The sequence below is a fragment of the Vipera ursinii genome (genome assembly GCF_947247035.1).
Source record: "Vipera ursinii genome assembly, chromosome: 13".
Lineage (NCBI taxonomy): Eukaryota > Metazoa > Chordata > Lepidosauria > Squamata > Viperidae > Vipera > Vipera ursinii.
The window spans coordinates 1,165,927-1,188,934 of record NC_139526.1 but is presented as its reverse complement, the minus strand read 5'-3'; the positions used below and the strand labels follow the sequence as shown (position 1 = coordinate 1,188,934).

The 23,008-nt window shown below is 51.7% G+C and overlaps 2 protein-coding genes across 2 annotated transcripts; one reads left to right on the top strand and one right to left on the bottom strand.

Moving 5' to 3' along the window:
• Window positions 1-13,341: 13,341 nt before the first annotated feature.
• On the top strand, window positions 13,342-17,469 carry KDM8 (lysine demethylase 8; the record flags this gene model as incomplete). The annotated part of the gene is made up of 7 exons (XM_083372417.1): window positions 13,342-13,794; window positions 13,868-14,046; window positions 14,189-14,321; window positions 14,619-14,660; window positions 16,342-16,491; window positions 16,902-16,994; window positions 17,174-17,469. 7 exons carry the CDS (start codon window positions 13,342-13,344, stop codon window positions 17,336-17,338), a joined length of 1,215 nt encoding a protein of 404 aa, XP_083228543.1. The 3' UTR covers window positions 17,339-17,469.
• Window positions 17,470-17,640: 171 nt separating this feature from the next.
• Window positions 17,641-22,364, bottom strand: NSMCE1 (NSE1 homolog, SMC5-SMC6 complex component). Its single transcript, XM_083372385.1, is given in 7 exon segments — window positions 17,641-18,215; window positions 18,548-18,668; window positions 19,373-19,489; window positions 19,598-19,744; window positions 21,842-21,919; window positions 22,021-22,161; window positions 22,164-22,364. Coding segments are annotated over 7 exon segments (876 nt in total). The 5' UTR covers window positions 22,350-22,364; the 3' UTR covers window positions 17,641-18,129.
• Between the last annotated feature and the right edge of the window lie 644 nt (window positions 22,365-23,008).

Genomic DNA, 23,008 nt, shown 5'->3' with positions numbered 1-23,008 from the left:
CTGATATCGTGGGACGGGATAATGTTAACCAAGGAAAGGTGACATTATGCCTGGTGCAGCGGAGACAAGGGGTTCTTGTACTTGAGCCGTGTCTCTTCTGAGCATCGCCTTCTCCAGGGGCAGGATTTATCCCGGGGGGGGGGCACCCTTCCTGCTGACTTGCCAGTTGCGCCCCGGCTGATTTGCCAGCCTGTTTCCCGGAGCAGCTTTCAGAAGAAATGAGCCAAGGAGTTCTGGGGGGGGGGGTGATTTACCGAGCCCGCTGCTTTTCCCATTTCCCTTTTTATGAGTCAATAGCCTTTGCCTGCACAAGGGGACCATAGAGGAATCTGCCCGATTGCTCTCAGTGGCAGCCTAATTATTTGTTACAAAGCAGATTGCAAGGCTTCAACATTTTCCAAATAGCAGGGAGGCAATTAAAAATACTTTATGGCCCAATCCCACACAGGTTAACTCAAAGGCCAGCTTTGCTGAGTTCTATGAGAGCTCCTAGCACGCCCGCCAAGCTTTAGCTTTAGCTGTGTTCGTAAGGCTTGGCTGAATTAAGCCATGAGCCGGTTTCTCACATTGCACTGAATCACGAACTAAAGAAACAGGTTTTCTTTAGATAGTACAGTAAACTGTAAACTAAGCTCAAATAACAACAAAATCCAAGCTTAAAATTAACATAGTTGAGCGTATTCTGTAAACGCATCTGTAAAGTTTCAACTTTAAATGTCTTGTGTGAATGCAGATTTAGACTTTTTCATTCCTGTATTTCCATTTGTAATTATATTTAACTATTTTAGTTTAAAACCACTGCAAGTGTTCCTTTGGATCAGTGACTTTCTAAGCAGAATGATCCAGTCCTGACTAGGCAATTCACTATAAAATGACAATCTTCAAGAAAGGGGGGAAAAAGACCCAGGAAACTACAGACCAATCAGCCTAATATCAATACTTAGGAAGTTCCTAGAAAAGATAATCAAAAAACAGATCTGTGAACAACTAAAAACAAACTAAGTAGCCAGCACGGGTTTGTTAAAAAGGTTCTTCTGAAGAGTTTCATCTGTCGGAAGCATGACAGCAACATGATAGCAGCATTCCAGTATTTGAGGGGCTGCCACAAAGAGGAGGGGGTCAAACTATCCTCCAAAGCGCCTGAAGGCAGGACAAGAAACAATGGTTGGAAACTCACCAAAGAGAGAAGCAACCTAGAATTAAGGAGAAACTTCCTGACAGTGAGGACAATTAACCAGTGGAACCGCTTGCCACCAGAAATCGTGGGCGCTCCATCACTGGAGGATTTTAAGAGGAAACTGGACAGCCATTTGTCTGAAATGGTATAAGTTCTCCAGCTTGAGCAAGGGGCTGGACTAGAAGACCTCCAAGGTCCCTTCCAGCTCTATTCTATTCTATCTGTACTTGCCAGTAGCCAGCAGGTAGAACAGCAGGCCAGAAAGCCAGAATCTAAACATGAATCCATTCCCACAATAAGCTGGCTCTCCCTTGTTAACGGAAAAGCATAGAAACCTGAGTAAAGTAAACCAATTAATATCCTGCTCAGTCGTGAGGGAAGAGGAGTCGGGGCTAACGTCCCATTAGAAGTATCTTCTCCCACTGCACTTTCTTAAAATGCCAGAAGAGGGACTGAAAATGTTTATGGGCTAGCTGGACTCAGAACGCCAATCGTGTGTGTGTGTGTGTGTGTGTGTGTGTGTGTGTGTGTGTGTGTGTGTGTACTCAACTCTGTGTGTGTATAAAACCTTCAGGTCAGCTTCGGCTCCTGGGGACTGCCTGGTCGAGTCCCCACAGCTTTCCTGGCAAAATTTCTCAAGCGCAGTTTTCCATTGCCGCCTTCCTGGGGCTAAGAGGCACTGAGGCACAGGGAATTTGGCCTTGTAGACCCACAACCTTTCTGACTCTACAAAATCTCATACCGCTGTAAGGTCCCAGTCCCTCACTTAAACTGGAGATACCGTATCAATCTAATCAGATAACCCAAGCGGAGACTTCCTGATCAAGCAGCATTTTATTTGATCAAATTAAGCAGGTGGGTGGCCAACAATCTGGAACGCTGGCAGAGTTACATCCAGAAGTGCCACGCATTGGAAAATTGGTAGCATAGCTTTATAAACTTTGTTAGATTTTATTAGATTTATATATTGTTAGAAAGTTCATACAATGAAAATCAGACAACAGGGCCATTACGTCATAAAGAAGACACCAATCATTCCTGTACACTCCCTTATTCCCTTCTTCAGTATATCACATCCATGTACGTTTCCCACACTTGCATGAAATTTCCCTGGTGCAAAAGCCAATTACAAAAAGCAGGAAGAAGGTAACAGTTAGACACTAAACAATCTCCCTTTGTTCCAGAACCCTTCACCGCTATACCAGTGGAGTCACCTTTGCCCATTAGGACCCCAGGGCTGCCTCCTCCATCTTCCCATCTCAATTTTTGCCACCTCCATGAGAAAATTCCCAGTCTCATGCAGAGCAGAAGACAGCCTATGGCAGGGGTGTCAAACTCAATTTCATTGAGGGCCACATCAGCATTGTGGTTGCCCTCGGGGGGGGGCGGGTGGGTATGGCCAGGGTGGGCGCGGCCTACTGGGTGGGCGCAGCTGGAGTGCGTATGGCCTACTGGGTGGGCATGGCCAGCTCTACATAATTGGCATCAAGGGTGCCTATGGCGGCCTGGGCAGGAGTGGGACAGAACTGAGGGTCTCTGGCAGAAGGAGGGTCTCTGGGCCAGGGCCAAGGCAGCGGGGACTGTTCCCTCACTGTTTCCAGGATGGCTTCCGGGGCCACATGAAACCACTTTGCGGGCCGGATCTGCCCCCCGGGCCTTGTGTTTGACATGTCTGGCCTATGGCAAACCCAGAACACTTTCATTGGGATCCCTAAATAAAGCAGAGCATTAGACAAAATGGTTCTTCCCAGTCCTGAGATTCCAAGTCTTGTTGTTGATTAAAAGAAGGAAGCTCATTAGCAAGAAAGCTGCTGCCACAAGCCATCCCAACGGTAGCCCAGATCAACTTCAGTAGAGTCCCATGATTTGGTACTAAAGATCTTCCATTTTATATGAGCTTGTTTCTAAAGAATAATTTTAATTATTTATTTTTCTTTTGTGTAGGTGTATTTATTTATTTGGAGGAGTCAGTGCAGCATACAAAAAATAATGAAACACAAAACAATCAGCACATGCTGCTCAAACCCAAGACCATAAAGTCAACATAAGCTATCACTGTATACTGGGAACTCTGCTCATCCTGACTCAGGCACCCAGACTGGCAAATGTTTCTCCATCTGAAATGATGCTTAACTTAAACCACAGCTTCATAAATAGAAAGGCATGATATAAATAAAATATTATACTCTTGTCCTTACCACCACCTTTATCCCTCTCCAGGAACAAACACAGCAAACTGCAGATGGGTTCCGTAAGGAGAGATGCCACTCTAGGCCTGATAGTCTTCCTGAATTCACAAGTCTTGGTCCTTCAAGGAGAGTCACTCTTTCTTGGGCCTTGCCACATTAATCTTGCTTTACTTTGTTTTTGTGACCTCTGCAGTAATGAGAACCAAGCAGTTATTGGAGTTTGCTGACATTCACATATTTTGTTGTATTTTAAAAGTGTTGCCAGCATCTGCATGTACCACAAATTAAATTAGGTTTGAATTTTATTGCCTCTTTTATTTAATTTATTTTAGCTGTTGCGTTCAAGCTGTGAACCAGCTGTTGTCTGTGAAAAAAAGAATGTTAATTTGAGGGGAACAATTTAAGGCTTTCTACCATGGGTGCTATGTAATCACTCTGGCAATTATATCTACTGAGCCTTCATGACTGTTGCATGACTCTGGAGCTGGCCAGGGCCTTACCTAGTAACCTATTCAGCATTGGGGAAGACACCACAGTCAGATGCCACTTCTCAGAGCAGCTCTTTCCAACCACTGATATCTCTGTTCTTATTAGGCAGAGAATACCAAAACCTTCGCTTCCATGGCGCACAGAATGCAGCCAAGGGAGACTCCTGAAGGCAGAAACCCTCAAGGGATCAAACAACGTTCTGGGGAATGCAGGTCTGTTCTTTAAATTAGCTCCCACTAGACTCATCTCCTTCAGACACAGTGCACAGCGATTCCCACCATCATCCACTTATCTTTCTCAGCCACCTCACTTTGTCCCAGAGTATTTGGAAATCTGACCTTCCAACCTGGGACAGGATGGGGAGGGGACACTTTTTCATAAAAGGATTGAGGATTCACAAAGCAACATGAATGCTTGTTCAAAAAGAATGGGGTTAGGTAAATACAGAACAGTGACTCCTGCTTTGGGGCCTGTTTTGTCTAGACCAGACATGTCAAACACAAGGCCCGGGGGCCAGATCCGGCCCGCGAAGTGGTTTCATGCAGCCCGCAAAGCCATCCTGGAAACAGGGAGGGAACGGCCCCCACTGCCTTGGCCCTGGCCCAGAGACCCTCCTTCTGCCAGAGACCCTCAGATCTGTCCCACTCCTGCCCAGGCCCCCATAGGCACCCTTGATGCCAACGATGTAGAGCTGGCCACGCCCACCCAGCAGGCCATACGCACTTTAGCCACGCCCACCCAGTAGGCCACGCCCACCCAGGCCACACCCACCCAGCCCCCTGTGGGCAACCGCAATGCTGATGCGGCCCTCAATGAAATTGAGTTTGACACCCCTGGTCTAGACTCTAGAAGCTTTAATCATGCCCATGCGTGTACTTAGATCTTGAAGACTGCTTTGCAAGCTGGTTTTTCGTGGAGTAGAAAAGCAAGGCTAAGAAGGGCAAGCAAGTCACACTAAGCAGAGCCATTCCAGAGCAATAGCCACAACCATTCCTTTTAGGCCTTGCTTTTCCACTAAGAAAGCCTTTTAAATTTTTACTAAGATTGTGGTAGATTTTTTTGTCTCCCAAGGTATGCACATGCACAGACACAATTAGTAGCCAGATGTGTGATCCTTTGGGTCTGTGTGGCAAGGATTGGAGCAGAGGAAATAAGCTGTTGTGTCTGAAAATCACCAAGAGTATCTCTGAATAAATGGGTATTGACAGGTATAGAGGTTGGCTATACCACTCCTCATATATCTGGAAGGGTATTCAAGGCTTCAGAAGTGAGCGCTATAATCAAAACTTATTGGAGCAGGGTGAAAGCAAGGGGTGGCTTCTGGATAGTCATTGAGCAGAATGAACAGGATCCCAGCAATGAACCCACGTCTCGGGAGTGGGAGTGCCAGACCCGGACACTGGCTTCAAAGTGGCCAGAAAGGCTGGTCAACCCAAGCCTGCCATTTTTTGAAAGTTTGCCATGCTTTCTGCCCAACTTAAAGAATGCCAGACCTTGGTTAACTGGCTACCCTCAACATTTGGAGGCCTACGAGTGTTGCTGCAGGCCTAAATTTTACAGGAACAAAATGGAAGTTTGCACTGGAAGAAATACCGTTCTGGATAAAATCTAACATTGTACAACACTAAAAGTCCAGATTCTTCCAGTAACACAAACACGATTGAATATGCAGGACTATACTGTTGTTTATCTGATCCAAATTATGAGAAGTTGAAGGAAATCCAGGAGGTGGCAATTAGCCTTGGAGACTGGGCATTTATCAAGCTGTTTGATTCTCAGAGGGGAATTCTTCAGAGCTTCTTGAATGGGAAAAGGGGCCACCACACGCTTCCCCTCAGAGGAGCCTATTTAGGGCAGTTGCTTCTTCTCTCAGCAGCACCTTTACCTGGGCAGAGCAGGTAAAGCAGAGGAACCTCCAGATATTCTGAACCTTTTGAGCAGCTCAGGCACATCCCAGCTGCAGCCCCATTTCTGGACCCCCTTAACTGACCATGCCTTGAAGCAACCAGGGCAGAGGCGCTTAGAGAACCCTGAGCAGTAACATCTGGCAAATCAAGGCCAACCATAACACCGCAACACTGAGGGAGGAGGCAGGGAAGTGTCTGCTAGCAATGCCCAGCCGGAGCTTGGCCTCCCCAGGGAAGGGTGGTCCCAGAAAGCTTGCGTCCTTTTACCTGCTATGCAGGCCCAATGACCCCACCACCACCACTTAGGTGGAAAGGAAAAGAAACTTTTACTTGCAAATAAAGGGGTTGGTGGGAAGCAAGTCCCAAAGGGGCAGCCCCCCCCCGCTTGGAGTGGACCCCCGTATATGCCAGTTGGGAAGGCGGCCATTGCCATGAGCCACGCAGGCAAACTCCCACCCTTACAAGCCAGTCATCGGTAGGCAAGACTTTTGTTTCTATTGTGTAGTGGGTCCGATGCAAGGAAGAGACGCCAGCCGGTGTGTGAGTTCAGCTCTTTATTGGAGGGGGGTAGCGAACTGAGGAATGAGGGTTACCTGGCTTCCTTAAATACCTAGCCAGGTAAGCGGACAGCCAATGGGGTTGGCCCTAGGTTTCCCGCCGAAACTGGGTTTCCCGCCAAAACCGTTCAGGCCAACGGCCCCTGGTGGCTGTTGCTATGCAGGTGCCTGCATACATAACACCCCTCCCCCCTTAGAGAAGAACCATATAACAATGAACAACTTGCAACTAACTATAACTATATACACTGTGTGTCAATGATAAAAAACAATGCAACTGTGTAAGGGTCATTTGCACACATAGTCCGACAGGTAGGCAGGTGTCCTGTGGGGCCGAGTGGACCGTCTGGGTGTGGCCTGGCCCTGGGCTTGGACGACTGGTTCCTGGGGCCTCTGTGCTGGGTTGAACAGAACTGGGTTCAGGAGGCCCTCCTCCTCTGGCTCCTGCCCTGTGTTGTTTCCGGTTGGGTTGGCCTCTCCTGGGGTGTGGCTCTCCGGTTGGGCGTGTGTGGTGCGCTCAGGGACTCTTCCTCTGAGCTGGTCGATGTGTCGCCTTATGTGTCTGTCCCCCTCCACCCCCACAATGTAGGAGAGGGATCCAGTTATTTCAACCACTGTTCCTGGAACCCATGGGTGCCCTGCCCCAAAGTTCCTTGCCCAGAACAGGTCCCCCACGTTGAGAACTCTGTGTGCTGGTGATGATGACGATGAAGATGGTGATGATGATGATGGTGGTGGTGGTGGTGACCTAACTGTCTTGGCTGCTACCCGGTCTGGGTGTAAACGGTCCAGCTTGGTGATGAGGCGCCGTCCCCATTGCAGCTCTGCTGGGCTCTTCCCAGTAGCAATGCATGGTGTAGTGTGTTGGGCAAGTAGGAATTTGGCCAGTCTGTGGTGCCAGTCCCCGCTAATGATGCGCCAGAGTGCGTCTTTGGTTGTCCTTACCATCCGTTCGGCTTGCCCATTGGTTGATGGATGGAAAGGCGCGGAGGTGGCGTGCCTAATCCAGTTCGCCTTCAAGAACGCCTGGAAATCATTAATTGATTTAATTGAATTGGATTCGGAAACGGAACTGGTTAAAGACTGTATGATAAAGTGGGCACAAAATATTCAGGAACCAATTTCGTTGCACACCTGGGAGATAATTTGGGTCAGAAATGTTAAATTTACTCAGGCTCAAAATTTAAGAGAAAATTTTTATAAAATGTTTTATAGATGGCATCTGGATCCCAAGAAGTTGTCCAACATGTATCCTAATTTACAGTCTAAATGTTGGAGATGTGGTAGTTACCTATTTTCACATGTGGTGGACTTGTAGAAATATAAAAGCTTTTTGGATCAAAATTTGGTGGAACATTCAAAAGATTTTTAAGAGAAAGATAAAGTTTTCTCCGCAATTGTTTTTATTGGGTATTGTTGTAGATTGTGATGTTAAAGAAACTAACTTGATGTTGAACACGATAACGGCAGCACGGTTACTGGTGGGACAATATTGGAAGAAGGATAGTTTGCCCACTATAGAAGAATGGGTGTTTAAAGTTTCAAATCTTGCAGAAATGTCTAAGATTTCTGCTTATTTGAAAGATCGTTCACAGGAAAGATATATTTCAGTTTGGAGGAGATGGATAAATTATATTCAAAACAAATACGGGACTAAAAAGTACCATTTAGCTTATGAGTAGATTTTAGTGGGATATTGTTATTGGTACGTTGTTTGTAGTTATGTTAAAGGGGAGTTAAAGCACATTATGGATTTGGTTTTGTATATTATGCATAATTTTTATTTAGAATATGATTATTGTAACTATAATCCTGTATTTAGCTCTGGGAAGTGTGGGGGGAAGTGGGTGGGTTTGGGCTGGGAGGGATTTGGGGATATATTGTAAAATTTTGTTTTTGTAAAACTCTTTAATAAAAAAAAGAACACCTGGAAATCAGTAGCGGTAAACTGAGGCCCATTGTCAGACACAATTACGTCGGGGAGGCCGTGTGTGGCAAAGAGAGCTCTGAGCATCTGGATTGTCCTCCCCGAGGTCATGTTGGGCACTGGGACTACCTCCAACCACTTGGAGTGGCTGTCCACCACTACTAAGAATAGCTGGCCCTGGAATGGCCCTGCATAGTCAATGTGGATGCGGGACCAGGGTGTGTGTATGGCCTCCCACCTGTGCACGGGTGCGTGTGGCATTTCCGTTCTGGATCTCTGGCACGTGTAACAGGCCTTGACCCGTTCCTCAATGTCCTTGTCCAGCCCTGGCCACCAGAGGTAGCTTCTGGCCAGGGCCTTCATCCTAACCACCCCCGGGTGTCCCTCGTGTAAGGAGTCCAATACCCTGCCCCTTACTGTGGTGGGAATGATGACTCTGCTTCCCCAGAGGAGGCAGCCCCTGTGTGTGGAGATCTTGTTGCGCCTGGTGAAATAGGCCTGGAACTCAGGTCCTGGGGACTTGTCCTGCCACCCTGTGCAAACCCAGGAATGTACCCTGCTCATGATGTTGTCTGTGGCTGTGTGACTGGCAATGTCCTTGGCATGAACTGGGCACTCTGGCAGCTCCTGCAGTGCTAGGATCTGTGTGGCTGGAGCCGGGTCTGGATCAGGGGTGTCTATGGGTAGACTACTTAGACCGTCTGCGTGGCCCATCTCCTTCCCTGGCTTATGCACCAGTTTGCAATTGTAGGCTGCAAGGAAGATGGACCACCGGAGCATTCTGGGGGACAGGATTTGTGGGGTCTGCCTGTCCGTTGTGAACAGGCCCAGGAGTGGGTTGTGGTCCGTGTAGATAGTGAACTCCCTGCCATACAGATAATCGTGGAATTTTTTGATACCTGCCACGATTGCCAAGGCTTCTCTGTTGATTTGGGCGTAGTTTCTTTCTGCTCCAGACAGCGTCCTGGAATAATAGGCTATGGGGATTTGCGCCCCATTGGGCTCAAGGTGGCTGAGTACTGTGCCCACACCGTAAGGGGATGCATCGCATGTGATGCAAATGGGCTTGGACTCGATGAAATGGGTTACTGTGGACTTATCTGACAGTAGTGCTTTCAAGGCCTTGAAGCTATGGTCGTGGGCGGCAGTCCACACCCATGCTGCCTGCTTGTCTAGTAGCCTGTGGAGTGGCTCTGCAATGGCTGCCTTGTGTGGGAGGAATGCATGGTAGAAATTCAACAGGCCCAGGAATGCCTGTAGCTCTGTCTTGTTCTTGGGTGAGGGTGCTAGCTTGATGGCCCTCACCTTGGATTCTGTGGGATGAATTCCCCTGGCATCTACTCTGAACCCCAGGAATTCTGTGGAGGGCACCCCTATGCTGCATTTCTCACTTTTGAGTTTAAGTCCAGCTGTGCGTAGCCTGGACAGTACCTCCCTGAGCCTACCTGCTAGTTCTTCTGCTGATGCTCCTGCAATCAGGATGTCATCAAAATAGGGGCAGACTCCTGGGATGCCCTTGAGTGTCTTCTCCATGACTTCCTGAAAAATGCCAGGAGCCACGCTAACTCCAAACTGCAGCCTGTTCACCCGGAACGCCCCCCTGTGTGTTACTATAGTTTGAATGTCAGCTGTAGCCCGCATGACCGTGAGTTGCTGGTATGCCTGCGCAAGATCGAGTCTTGCAAAGATGGCGCCGCCTTGGAGGGAAGCGAGAACGTGGCTGACCGTGGGGACCGGATAAGCGTGCGGGTTTAGGGCGCGGTTCACCGAACACTTGTAGTCGGCGCAGATCGTAATTTCCCCGTTGGATTTGAGGGGGGTGACGATTGGGGTTTCCCACTCCCCCCCATCGACGGGCTCTAAGATTCCCTGGGCCACTAGCTTATCTAATTCGCACTCTATTTTTTGTTTGAGCGCGAAGGGGACTCGCCGCGGCCGGACCCTAATTGGGGGAACGTTTGAGTTAAGCTTGAACAATATGGGGGGCCCTATGTACCTGCCTAGTGTCCCGTCGAAGACGTCTGCGAACTCCTTGCAGACGGTCTTGACGGGGTTCCCCTGGATCCGGTGGATCCCGGTGACTGCAATTCCCAGGGCCTCGAACCAGTCTAGGCCGACTAGGCTGGCTCTCCGGCCCTCTACTACAACCCCCAGGTGCTCTTCGCGACCCTTAAACCCCACCGAGACGGTGGCCTCCCCTCTTACCTTGACCGGTGAGTTCTGGAAATCGGTCAGGGTTAAATTTGTAAGCCATAATTTAATCCGCTGCTTGCTCCAGCTATTTTTTATTATTATTATTATTATTATTATTATTATTATTATTATTATTATTATTAATAATAATAATAATAATAATAATAATAATAATAATAATAATAATAATAATAATAATAATAATTTTTTTGTATACCGCCCTTCTCCCGAAGGACTCAGGGCGGTGAACAGGGCAATACATGTTAAAAAGACAGAATACAAAAATTAAAAAAGATTAAACAAGTGCCCAGAACTTTTAGATAGATTAAAACGCATTTAAAAGTAATAAAAACCCAACCCCCTCCCATTAGGCCAGGCCAGCTTGTTCAAAAAGATACGTGTTTAGATCGCGCCGGAAGGAGCGAAGGTCGGGCGCCATCCGGAGCTCAACTGGAAGACGGTTCCATAAATCCGGCGCGCCCAGAGAACGCCCTCCCGCTGGGTGCCACCAGTCGGCATTCTTTGACCGGTGGCACCCTGAGGAGACCCTCTCCGTGGGAGCGTATTGGGCAGAGGGAAGTTGATGCCGGCCGCAGGTGCTCCCCAAGGTATTCCGGACCCATGCCATGTAGGGCTTTGTAGGTCAATACCAGCACCTTGAACCTCACCCGGAAGACAACTGGGAGCCAATGCAGCTCACAGAGCAGAGGTGTAACATGGGAGTATTGGGAGACTCCCAACACAACTCTCGCGGCTGCATTCTGTACCAGTTGGAGCCTCCGAGTGGTCTTCAAGGGCAGCTCCATGTAGAGAGCGTTGCAGTAGTCTAAACGAGAGGTCACGAGCGCATGAGTGACCGTACGCAGGGCATCCCGGTCTAGATAGGGCTGCAACTGGCACACCAGGTGAACCTGGGTGAAAGGTAGTTAAGGGTCTCATCCGAAATGATCGAGACCGCTGATCTGGAGTCAAGCTCCATGCTGCAAGGGGTGCCTTGCAAGCGGATTGTTAATCTAATTTTAGGCTTGAGTAGCCGGCGTTCCCACCACACCCTGTGCACTTCTGAGGGTTGGCAGCATTGCTGGGACGCCTGGGCTTGTCTGGCCGTCTGGCTCGCTGGTCTGGGGTCGACTTCCGCTGGAGGAGGCTGATGCTCTGGTCGTCCTCCTCCAAGGCAAATTGCCGGTGAACGCTGGTCGCCTGGTTGCCAGACCGGGTTTCCTGGCAGGCTTGGACGGTCCCACAGGCTGCTTCGTGGGCGAGGATGGCGTTCTCGGCTTCCTGGAGCAAAACCTCCTCTCTCGAACAGCCGCTCTTGCAGCCGCCTGTCACGTAGGCCGCAGATCAGCTGGTCCCGTAGCCGCTCCTCCAAGTTCGAGAACCTGCAGGCGATGGCGGCCTCTCGTAGGTCGGCGAGGAAATCGGCACCAGTCTCGTCAGGGCGCTGGTCCCTTTTTTCGAATTGTGACCGCGCGGCCACCTTGGAGCGCCGGGGCTTGAAATGGGCGTTGAGTCTGGCCACGAGGTCCCGGTACGTGACAGTGTTGATGGCCTCCTGGGGGAACAGGTTCACGGCGATCTCTAACAGCACTGGCCCCCCGAGGCAAACCAGTGCTGCCGCCTTAGCACCGTCCTCTGATATCTGGTTAAACCGCATGTACAGTTCAACATGAGCCAGGTAACAGGCCCAGGTCCCGGGGTGGCGGGTGTTGAACTCGCGGGGTTGTCCGGCTCTTGCCATGGCGGTGCGGTTGCGGTCTAGGTCACGGTGCGGTGTGTGGTCTCGGGTTCAGATGCGGTGACCAGCGTGATCCGGTCGACTGGTCGGCTGGCGGTCGTGGGGGAGAAGGAAGGAAAATGCCTTTCCCTTCAGTTCGTGGAGCGTTTCCCCAGTGACTTCAGCTCTTGGTCAGCAGCAATCCCACCTTCGTCGCCACTATTGTGTAGTGGGTCCGACGCAAGGAAGAGACGCCAGCCGGTGTGTGAGTTCAGCTCTTTATTGGAAGGGGTTAGCGAACTGAGGAATGAGGGTTAGCAGGCCTCCTTAAATACCTAGCCAGGTAAGTGGACAGCCAATGGGGTTGACCCTAGGTTTCCTGCCAAAACCGTTCAGGCCAATGCCCCCTGGTGATTGTTGCTATGCAGGTGCCTGCATACATAACAGTTTCACAATTAATTTAACTAGGTGCTCTCCCCAGTGCCTTCGGAACAGTTGTCACCTGCAGCACGGGGCCTTCCCGAGCAAGAGGCGGCAGAGAGCGGGTGGCTCCGCAGGGCCTCCTTTCTCCTCCCGAAGCTCCACGCCAAGAGACGCCGGGAGCCGCAGCTCTTTCCGTCTGCCGCACAATCATAATACCTAATAGGTTCGAATCGTTTTTCTCAACCTCGGCAACGGGTGGACTTCAACTCCCAGAATTCCCAAACCGAGACAGCAGAATTCTGGGAGTTGAAGTCCACACATCTTTAAGTTGCCAAGGTTGAGAACCACTTGAAAGGGCTGCCGCGAGAGAAGGGCCCCAGCCTCCCGAGGGGCCAGCGGCGGATCCCGCCAGCAGCCCCGGCCGAGAAGGCGAGCCCGGAACTCAACCCGCGGCCGCGTGGGGCGGGGCCCCGGCTGAACTCGCCCACGGGGGGCGGGGCTTGGGCCTGCAGTTTGCCGAAAGCTCCTCCCCCGCCACTTCGCGGCCTCGCCGTCAGGGCCGCGCCGGCCCGCCCGGGCAGCGACTCATTAGAGGCAGCCCGCCCCCTAGCGCCCCGCCGGGTAACGCCGCGCACGGGCAGCGGCGGAAGGGAGGGGCGGAAGCGAGCGTCTGCGCAGGCGCGGAGCTGCCGCGGCGCCTCGGAGTGACGCGACGCGGGCGACGCTCCGGCCAGAGCACCCCGGGCGGGCGGGCGGGCGGCCATGAGCGGGGCGGCCGAGTGGGCGGCGCTGGAGCCGGCGGAGGTGCTGCGGGCCGCGCGGGCCGGGCCGGGCCTGGAGGCGGGCGAGGTGGGCGTGGGCGCGGCGGCGCTGCTGGGCGAGACGGCGGCGCTGCTGGGCCAGGCCGAGGCGGCGGGCGGGTGGGCGGCGGCGGCGCGGGAGGCCTGCCTGCGGGCGGCCGAGCGGCTGGGCGACTGGGCCTGGGAGCGGCTGCAGGAGGGGCCCTGGGAGCGCGTGGGCCGCGCCTGGCGCCGCCTCTTCGCCCACGCCTGCCTGCTGCGCGCGCTCTGCCTGTGCCGCGCCGAGGGGCCCTGCGCCGAGGCCCTGCGCGCCTGCGACCTGGCGCTGCTGCTGGGCGCGCCCGGCCCCGAGCTGGCCCGCCTGGCCGCGCTGCTGCAGCGCCTGCTGCCCGCCCCGGAGGGCCCGCCCTGCAAGGTAGGACGGCGGGGCGGGGGAGGCCGGCGGGGGAGGGGAGATCGCCCTCTGACCCCTCGCCCCTCCCCCGCAGAAGCCGCGCGCCGAGCGGCCCCCGGCCCAGGGAGAGGCGGCGGCGGCGGCGGAGGGCGGCCCGGTGGCCCGGCTGCGGCGCCCGTCTCTGCAGCGCTTCCGCGAGCGCTTCCTCCTGCCCGGGGCGCCGCTGGTGCTGGAGGGCGTGGTGGACCACTGGCCCTGCCTGCGCAAGTGGAGGTGAGCGTCCCTCCCGCCGGTCGCCTCGGCTGCTCCGCGGGCCCTCTGCCCGGGCAGCCCGGACACCATCGGGGTAGAGGAAGCGGCGGGTGTGTGTGTGTGTGAAATCTCTCGTTCAAACCTTTGGCTTTTCCTGCGGCAGCGTGGATTACCTCCTGCAGTTGGCCGGCCACCGCACCGTCCCCGTGGAGCTGGGTGCTCGTTACACCGACCAGGATTGGTCCCAAAACCTCATGACAGTCGGGGAGTTCATCAGCCAGTACATCAAGCAGGAGGTCCGAGCTCTTTGTCCATTGAAGTCCCGGGGAGAGGGAAGGGAATCAGTGTTGCTAATTTAACGGGGCGGTCTCCCTGGCAATATTTTGTGGTCGAAAGGTATGGTAGCAGCGGTTTTAGTAATCTTAGTGTGGGCTCAGTTGCAAGATTTTGAGCTGCAGAGAGCACCTCTTCATGGAAAATGGGAGGGCAACGCCTGTGGTCTAGGTTGGGCGGGGGGAGTCTGCTGCAAAGACTGCTTTTGTCCCCTTTGCTGTTCTACATGACGGTTTGTTTCTTCTGCCTCTTCATTCCAGAATCCCAATGGATACCTTGCTCAGCACCAGCTTTTCGACCAGGTACATGCGGAAATTACTGCAGATCCTAGAAAACAGGGGTTCTCTTTGCCCTGAATCACGCCCCAAAGTGTGTTCTCAGGGTAAAGGACTCGTGCCCCCCTCCAACTACCCTTCACAGAGAGAGGTCTGTTGATGAAAAAAAGACGTCAGAAGCCTAATCTTCCCTCACCTCCAATTTATTTGTGAAAAATGATATGGCTGCCCAACTGGGTCTCAGTGTCTCTGGGCAGCTTACAAGGATAAAAGCCCAATACAAAAAACACAAATGCAATAAATCTCTCACTCTCCTGGCAACAAAAGTCAGATAAGCCACTTGATGGGTTGCATCCCACTTGGGTCCTCTGCCCATTGGCAAAACCGGGTCTTCAGGGCCTTGCAAGAGTGTCCAAAGTGGAGGCCAATCTGTCTCCATGGGGATGATATTCCAGAGGTAGGGAGCCACCTCAGAGGAGGCCCTTCTTGGTCCTACTAGATGAACCTCCTTAGGAGGGCCCCCCCTCCCAGCATTCCCTGCTTCCCTGCTGTGGTGGGTTGGGCAATTGTGACTGGGGAAGAGACGGTCCTTCAGATAACTTGCTCCCAAGCCATGTAGGGCTTTGAAGGCGACAACCAGCACTTTGAATTGGACATGGAAGCAAATCAACATATATTAAACCTTATTGGGGAAGATCTTGTCCCTTGTAGACCAGCCATCTTGGGTCATGCTACTGCTACCCTGGAGCTCTTAGGATGTTTTGTTTCATGACTCTGGATGCAGCTAATCCATCGTGCTGGCCTGCATTGTTGGGAGCTATGCCCCAAAACACTCCGCCAGGGAAGGCTGCTGCTCCCGCCACTTGTTGCAGAGAGTTGAAAGTAGGGCCCAGAGATTCCATTACCCAGTCCAGTGGTAAAGCTGCCATTGGTATTGTTGCATAGGGAGTACTGGGTGCTATGGAAATATATTTGAATAAGATAGCCATGCTTAGTGTAAATGGCATTGAATTGAGTGTATGGTTACATCCAGTATTATTTCAATTTTCTTTTAGCAAGCTTGCCCTGGTTCCCTTTTTCTTACTCTTACTGAAGAGGCACCCTGAGCAAGGAGGAGAAAGGATCAATCAGCGTTAGAGACTGAGCATGGTGGATCCGAAGACAAATAATTTTGTCTATGGATTCTCGCAGAGCACCATAAAAACGTTGGGCTGAACATCTTCTGGGCAACATCCCACAAACTAGCTGGAGGAGGTGGGGAGTTTCAGACTGTGGAGCCCAAATTTGGCTATCGATCTCTGAGATATGCAGGCCAAAGGAGTATAGTATACAACGTGGGCAAGAGGCAAGTGCCCTGTCCAGATGGAGGGAAAGCAACTGCTACCAGCTCTCAGGGGAGCAAATGGGGTTGATCCAGCAAACAAGAGTGCTAGCCTAGTGCCTCCTAACATTGCTGGAGAAGAGTTACAAGTTTACATACATAATAATATACAACTGATATATTATATGCTGATGAAAGGCTTGTGTCATCTTATTTCTCGTTCTACCTGGTGCTTTTGCACTGTATGTTTTACAGTGTAAATTTTAAATTCCCATAAGCCACCTAAGCATTTTAATGGAAAGATGTCTACAGATCTTGCTCTTGGCACGATGCAGTAAAATAAATCAGACTCACTCTTGGCTTTTACCTCTGACGGGATATCACCAGATCCCAGAGCTGAAGGAAGACATTGGCATCCCGGACTATTGTTGCCTGGGCAAAAACGAGGAAGAGGAGATCACCATCAACGCCTGGTTTGGCCCATCCGGGACCATCTCACCTCTTCACCAGGATCCACAACACAATTTCTTGGTCCAGGTTTGTTTTACCTCCTTCAGAGGTTTTTGCCAGGGAAGAAGCGATGCTGACCCCTTGTCATTTTTCACGTAATATTTTGGGCAATAGCTTGCTCTGGACCACCATCTTTGCCCAACTTCTGGCACCGCCGAAAATGCATTTCCCGCAGCCTCAATTGGACCAAAGCATTGATGGGGCACTAGAGATATTTGCTGGGTGTTCCAGGTGCCTTCATAGCAGGTTGCTACTTTCGCCCTGTGAATTAGTAGGATGCTGTCAGTATTCCTTCTACTCTTGGGGTATGAAGAAACCTGGTGCCATCCCTGCAAAGGCCTTGCCTGGAATATCTGGATGAGAGAAGGGCAGGTAGGTGATCAAAGTACATCTTCCCATCACGACAGGCAATTATCTTTTTGTGTTCCCATTTTCAGGTGATGGGACGCAAATATATCCGCCTGTTCTCTCCTGATCAGTCTGAAAAACTGTATCCACATGAAGGGCACCTTCTTCACAACACCAGCCAGGTGGGCGGCTTAAGACACAATGGCCACTAGTTGTCACTGTGATTTTTAAAGCTGGTAGCTCAAAAAGGCTTTGCCACAGGCGCATAGGGACAGACATTCCTTCCCCGTCTTCTGAGGGGGTAAGGAGGGTACTCTTGAGCTTCTTGAAGTGTCTAGTCTAAAAAAAACATTTTTTTCAGGTTGATGTGGAAGACCCTGATTTAGTGAACTTTCCTAAGTTCAAGGCAGCTACATTTCAAGACTGTATTTTGAGCCCTGGAGACGTCCTGTTTATCCCAGCCAGTTACTGGCATTATGTTCGAGCTCTGGACACCAGCTTCTCTGTGAGCTTCTGGTGGTCCTAATTTATGCTGAGAACAGAACAGCCATTTCAAGAGGAACCAAGAATGCCATGTTAGAAGGCCATGGCTGATCCAAGACAAGCACACCCACCCAAAGATGCAGCAAGCAGAATAAACTAGTCTTCTAAGTCAGACATGTCAAACTCGCAATGCCATGTGATGTGCAACATATCAGAGCTTTTTCCCCATTGCCGGCAATGGGGTAGGCGCAGTTTCCTGGTGATGCATCCGGCCCCCGGGCTGGCAGTTTGACACTCCTGTTTAAGTCCTTGTATTTCCAAATGCACTGGAATAACACTGCAATATTCAGTCCCAAGTTTATTTTGTCAGTAAAAAATATGTCACTTGCAGCTACCAACATTAAGGCAAGTCATCCTGCAGAGTCCCAAAGGGATTGGTCCTTGGGCAAGATACACAAGGAAATTAAAATTCCCTGATCTACAACCCACTCAAGTCCCACCAGTTCAGAGAGGGTGAGTGATGCCAACATCAAAATGTGTTTAGGAAGATGGCCCACTGGGTTAGTGGAGTAGGAGCTCAAGCATATCCTAGCTTTAAGTGGGATAGCACCCTTTGTAAAACAAAGGGGAAATGTTGAGGATAATGCTCCATCGGCAGTAAATAAGTGGCAGGTCAATTGCCCAGTCACCATTCAAAGCAAAAAAGGCAAAATGGCTGCCAATAAAAATGGCAGCACAAGCCCTTGCCGTTTCAGCTTTAACACCTGCCTAGCCCCACTTTGCCCAGGTGCCCCCAGAGAAAGAAACCGCTCCTCCGTCTCGTCCGAAAGGCTGTTACTGCTGCTGCCTGGAGCTCATCCTGGAGGCCTTCCTGCTCTCTCTCCTGGCACTTGAGGGCAAGTGGCTGGGAGGATGGAAGTCTGCATTGCAAAGGAGAAAAGGCAGGATGAGCTGAAGAAGGAAGGTAAGCCAGTGTGTGTTGGCTCACATCCCAAAGCCAGCACTTTTACGGTGATGGCAGGATGCCTCGATTTGGCTCCAAGGTCCCTGGTCAGGCTACTTTTCCACGCTTGAAATATTACTGTTTCCGTTTGGTCCTCCCCTCTAAAAAGCCTCCATCTGAACGAGGCTTTGTTTTCCAGCACAATGTCTCACGATACTTACAAAATGAAAGAAAGGCCAAATCAATCGCCCTCATCTCTATATGAAAAACACGTATCCACGAACAGACAGCCCACCATGAAGTTTTTACCTGGAATCTTGTGAGGCCAAAACTGTTTGCAGTGAGGGCAACGTGGCTCTGGTTGTGCTTGGAAGTACTTGGAAAGGCAAGAGCAATGGAGCACTATTCCACAATCCTCACAGACTTGACTCTGAAATGGAAGCAGTCCCATTCTGTTGAATCGTGTACAGATCAAGGAGGCCCAGGCCTCTGAGTAAATAACTTTGTCCCTTAAGGTTCTTCAGAGGTTTTGATGGGTGAATCCTAAGGCCCTCATCTCCCTCCAAGGGAAGGAAAGCTGTAGCAGCTCTCCATAGACTGACTTGGCCAGGCTTGTCCTCTGTTCTATCGCTACCAGCTGCCCTGTAGGAGAGTCTAGAAATGCGTTCCATGGTTTGTAAGTATTATAAAAGCCTTGGGCCTCCAGAACAGACTCTTACAAGAAGGGGGACCCTCCTCACAAAAAACTGCTCAGCCCTGCCAAGGACCCTCCAGCTTTTGCTGAGCTGGGAGCCCTGCTTCCAGAGAGGCTGCTTCTGAATTAATCCAAGGAAAAGTTGCTAAATGGGCAGGAATTCAGCCAAGGGATTGACCAGTTTAACGTGGAGGGTTTGAGGTTTCTTTTTGCAACTTGGCCTGTGACCTACTTACAAATAGAAACTGCAGGACAGCAGCTGTATTAGTCTGCGGTAGACAAACATCAGGAGCCTGGTAGCCCTCTTTTCTACTAACAGATTTTATTACAAGGTATGAGTGAGCTGCAGCTGATGAAAGTTCATTAATTACCAAACTACTGTTTTTTTAACAGCTGGTCCATTGTCTCTGGCACCTGCAACAAGATGGGTTGGTAGTTACCTGAACAGAAAGGCTGTGGCAGATGTGGCATTTCCGGGCAGACTCCGGGTAATGGCGAAAGATGTACTGCTCCAGTTCAAGGATGCTGCGGATGTGCAGGGTGTACTCCCCTTCTTTCTGCAAAACAAAATAAGCTGTCAATCACCCTTGGAGCCCACCATCCCCGCCTCCCCCCTGGGCAGGAGACGTGGTTATGTGCCTGTCGCCTCTGAGGCCCTTGCCCACCTCACACAGCCACTTCTTCTGCACCAGCTGTTGAAGCACTTGCTCCACCTCCATCTTCTTCATTTTCTTTGGCTTTAACTGGTCAGCCAAGTTCAAGATCTCGGTGGATGATGCAAAGCCATTCCCAGACAACAGGATCAGGTCCAGCTGCAGAAACAAAGGGCCTATGAAACTATGCACCCGGCAGACACGGTGCACCACATGTTAGGCATCCCGCCCCCCGCCCCTATAAGTTTCCAGTCAGGGATGGTGTGACCTGAAGGGTTAATTCCCCTCCTTCCTTGCCCCAACAGGACCCAAGAGGCAAATGCATTTACCTTCTCTTTCAAGAATCCTATTTCTCTCCATCTACAATATGGGAGCTTCCATTGCATCACTGGTCCCCACACGGCCACACCAATGCTCAAGGACGTGCTCTTGTGGCATCCCTCAAATGGACCAAGTCTAAGGACTGTTTCTCCCCCCAAGGACATTTCTGCTCAGACCTACAGAATGCAGCCTCCTCCAATGGAGAAGATTTGTCTCAGTAGGAACTAAAACCTATCATCCACAAAAATTTAATGTGTTTTTCTTGGAATAGATAAATACTGGCTACAGCCCTGGAAAATTAGTATTTTTGTTTTCGTCTCTGCAGATCATCTTACACATCACACATGGATCAAAAAAGAAGAGAGAAAAATAGCTGTATCCTAAAATTAGTCATATGCTTCAAGAAAAAACAAGGATAACAGATTTTCAGGTCAGGAATACATCCTGCAGAACCACCTCCGTTTCATCAGTCCATTCCAGAAAAGTTTTCGTGATTGGTCATCTCCAACCATTTGTAGTATTTATTCCGACAAAAGAGAATCTCTGTAGAGTTTAACTATGGGGTCCTTGCTGCTCTCTGAGCAGGATTGTTTGCTTGCAGACGTTTCCTTACCCAACTAGGGAACGTCATCAGTGCAATCTACCACCATCCTGTCAGTACCTATCCTTCCATCCCCCTACCATCCCAACTGATGAAGCTTCTTGGATGAGAAGTGAAATGTCTTCCTCAAGGAAAAAACAGCTCAGTTCCATTTTTGAAAAGGCACCTATGAGACAACTATGACCCGATGACTGAGAACCTCCATAGACATCATCAGTGCAACCAACAACCAAGCTCAGAGACCACCCAGGAGTCCTCACGTGGATTATTTAGATCGTATTCAGGCCACTTCACAAGACAAAGTACTAGAGATCCAGGAGTTGCTAGAACTAACAGGAGAAGATGTACAAGCCAGCCCCTGCTCCTCTCCTTGCTTTCCCAAAGAATTCTCTAGCAGAATTAATGGAGAGGAAGCAAACGGCACATTCTGGTTGAGGGGGATCTCAAGCTGGACCACATCATGGGCGCCAGTGCCTTCCACTGCACCAGCTCTAAAAGCCAGTTTTCTGCCTTAAGTTTTTTTCTAGGAAATCTATTATCTTGAACATTTAGCCACAAAAAACCTTTGCAGACGTTCCTCAGAATTCTGTTAGTTTCATCCCTCTATTCATTTGAGTGTAGGCTTCAGTAGTTTGGGAAACAGAGGAAAGGATACAATGAACCCATAAACGGTCCAGAGGTTGACACGCCTCCAGCTTCTATCCCAGACTATTTCCTAAAATCTATCCTACGAACAGTCACATGTGAGGGATTTAAGCCAGACACCTCTCCAGATCGTGTAAACTCAATAGGCGTCCAGAATTTATCTAATTCTATTTAGCAGAATCCCTCTACTTTCATCAGTAACTCCAATTCAAATCAATCGCCGTTCCATTCTCAAAGCGCCTCAGATTGTGTGTTTCTGCTGCCTCTGCCACGAATCGGAGCAGGACGGGGGTCCTCACGAGAACATGACAAAAATCAGGGTTGCTCCGTTGCACGCCAACCAAGCTCCGGAGGCTGTTTTGCCCAGAGTTGGGAAGAGGCACTTCCCCTGGCATCAATTCTCCGGACAGACGCCGCGAGTGTCTCTGCAACAACAACAGCACTCACCTACCGCTTCGCAGTGACTTACAGCCCACTCTGGGCGGTTTACGGGATCAGCCTGTTGCCCCCAACACTCTGGGCCCGTTTTACCGACCTCGGGAGGAGGGAAGGCCGAGTCCACCTCCAGCCCGTCAGCGTCAAACTGCCGGCAGTGGGCAGAATGGGCTCCTTTCATCCCCTCTCTCTGCTTCTCCCGCGTAGCCACAGCAGCGGTCGCGCCGTCCGTTAAAGGCGCCAGCCGCACCTACCGTCTTCTTGAACAGCTCCAGCTCGTTCTCGGAGAAGTCGCTGGCCATTTTGGTAATCTCGGTCTCGGCCAGATTCACCTGGTGGGGATGGAAGGCAAAGGCCCGGTGGGGTCCTGGGGCCGAGGGGCGGGCGGGCGCCGGGCGGGCGGGCGGGGAGGGAGGGAGGGAGGGAGGCTCACCAGGGCGAAGTGGGCTTTCCCGCTGTCCTCCGCCCAGCCCTTCCGGATCTCCATGGACAAGGGCTGCAGCTGCGCGTTCAGGCCGCCGATGAAGTCCTCCAGCGGGCCGGGGGCGCGCGGGGCTGGCGGGGGGCACAAGCGGGAAGCGCGTCACGCGGCCGCCCCCCCCGACACCGCCCTCCCCGGGCCCCCCCCGCCCCCCCCCACTGACCCTGGTGCCGCTGGCAGCACAGCCGGCGCAGCCGCTCCGCCTCGGCCGCCTCCACCACGCCGCGGGCCAGCAGCGCCTGCAGGAAGCGCCGGTGCGCGTCGCTCTGCGCGGCGGCCATGGCGGGAGGGGGCGGGGCGGGGGCGGGGCTTTCCGGGCAGGGCAGCTGGGAGGCGCGCCTGCTCCCGTCTCCAGAGCGCCCTCTGGCGGGCCTGCCTCGCCCTTCTGGGCCGCGCCTCGCCTCCGACGGCTCGCCCGGGGAGGGTCCTCAACCCGAGCCCGGCGCGAAGCAGCCCGACTCGAGGGAGCGGCCGACCCCGCGGCGGGACCCAGAGCTTGGGAGGGGGCGAAGGAAAGGGCCGCTCCGGGAGGCGTCTGGAAGCGCGGGAACTGTCCCGGCGGCGGGGTCCCCTCCGGCCGTGCCCCGTGCTGGGCTGCGGGGGCGGGGGGGGGCACCTGTAACGGCCTGCCTCCCTGCCCGCACCGCAATTGTATTTTTATCTAGCCCTGTTTATATACAACTCAAGGCGGTGAACATTCTAGAACCCTAGGGCTGAAGGGGACCTCAGAGGTCTTCCAGTCCAACCCTCTGCTCAGGGCAAGAGCCTTATGCCTTCCCAGCGTGATCCCATTTATCCTTCTCAATAGACTAGACATACCCAATCCCTGCAACCCTTCATCCTACAATTTAGCACCCAGGCCCGTAGTCATCATTGTGGCTCTTTGCATTCTCTAGAGCAGGGGTGTCAAACTCAATTTCACTGAGGGCCGCATCAGCAT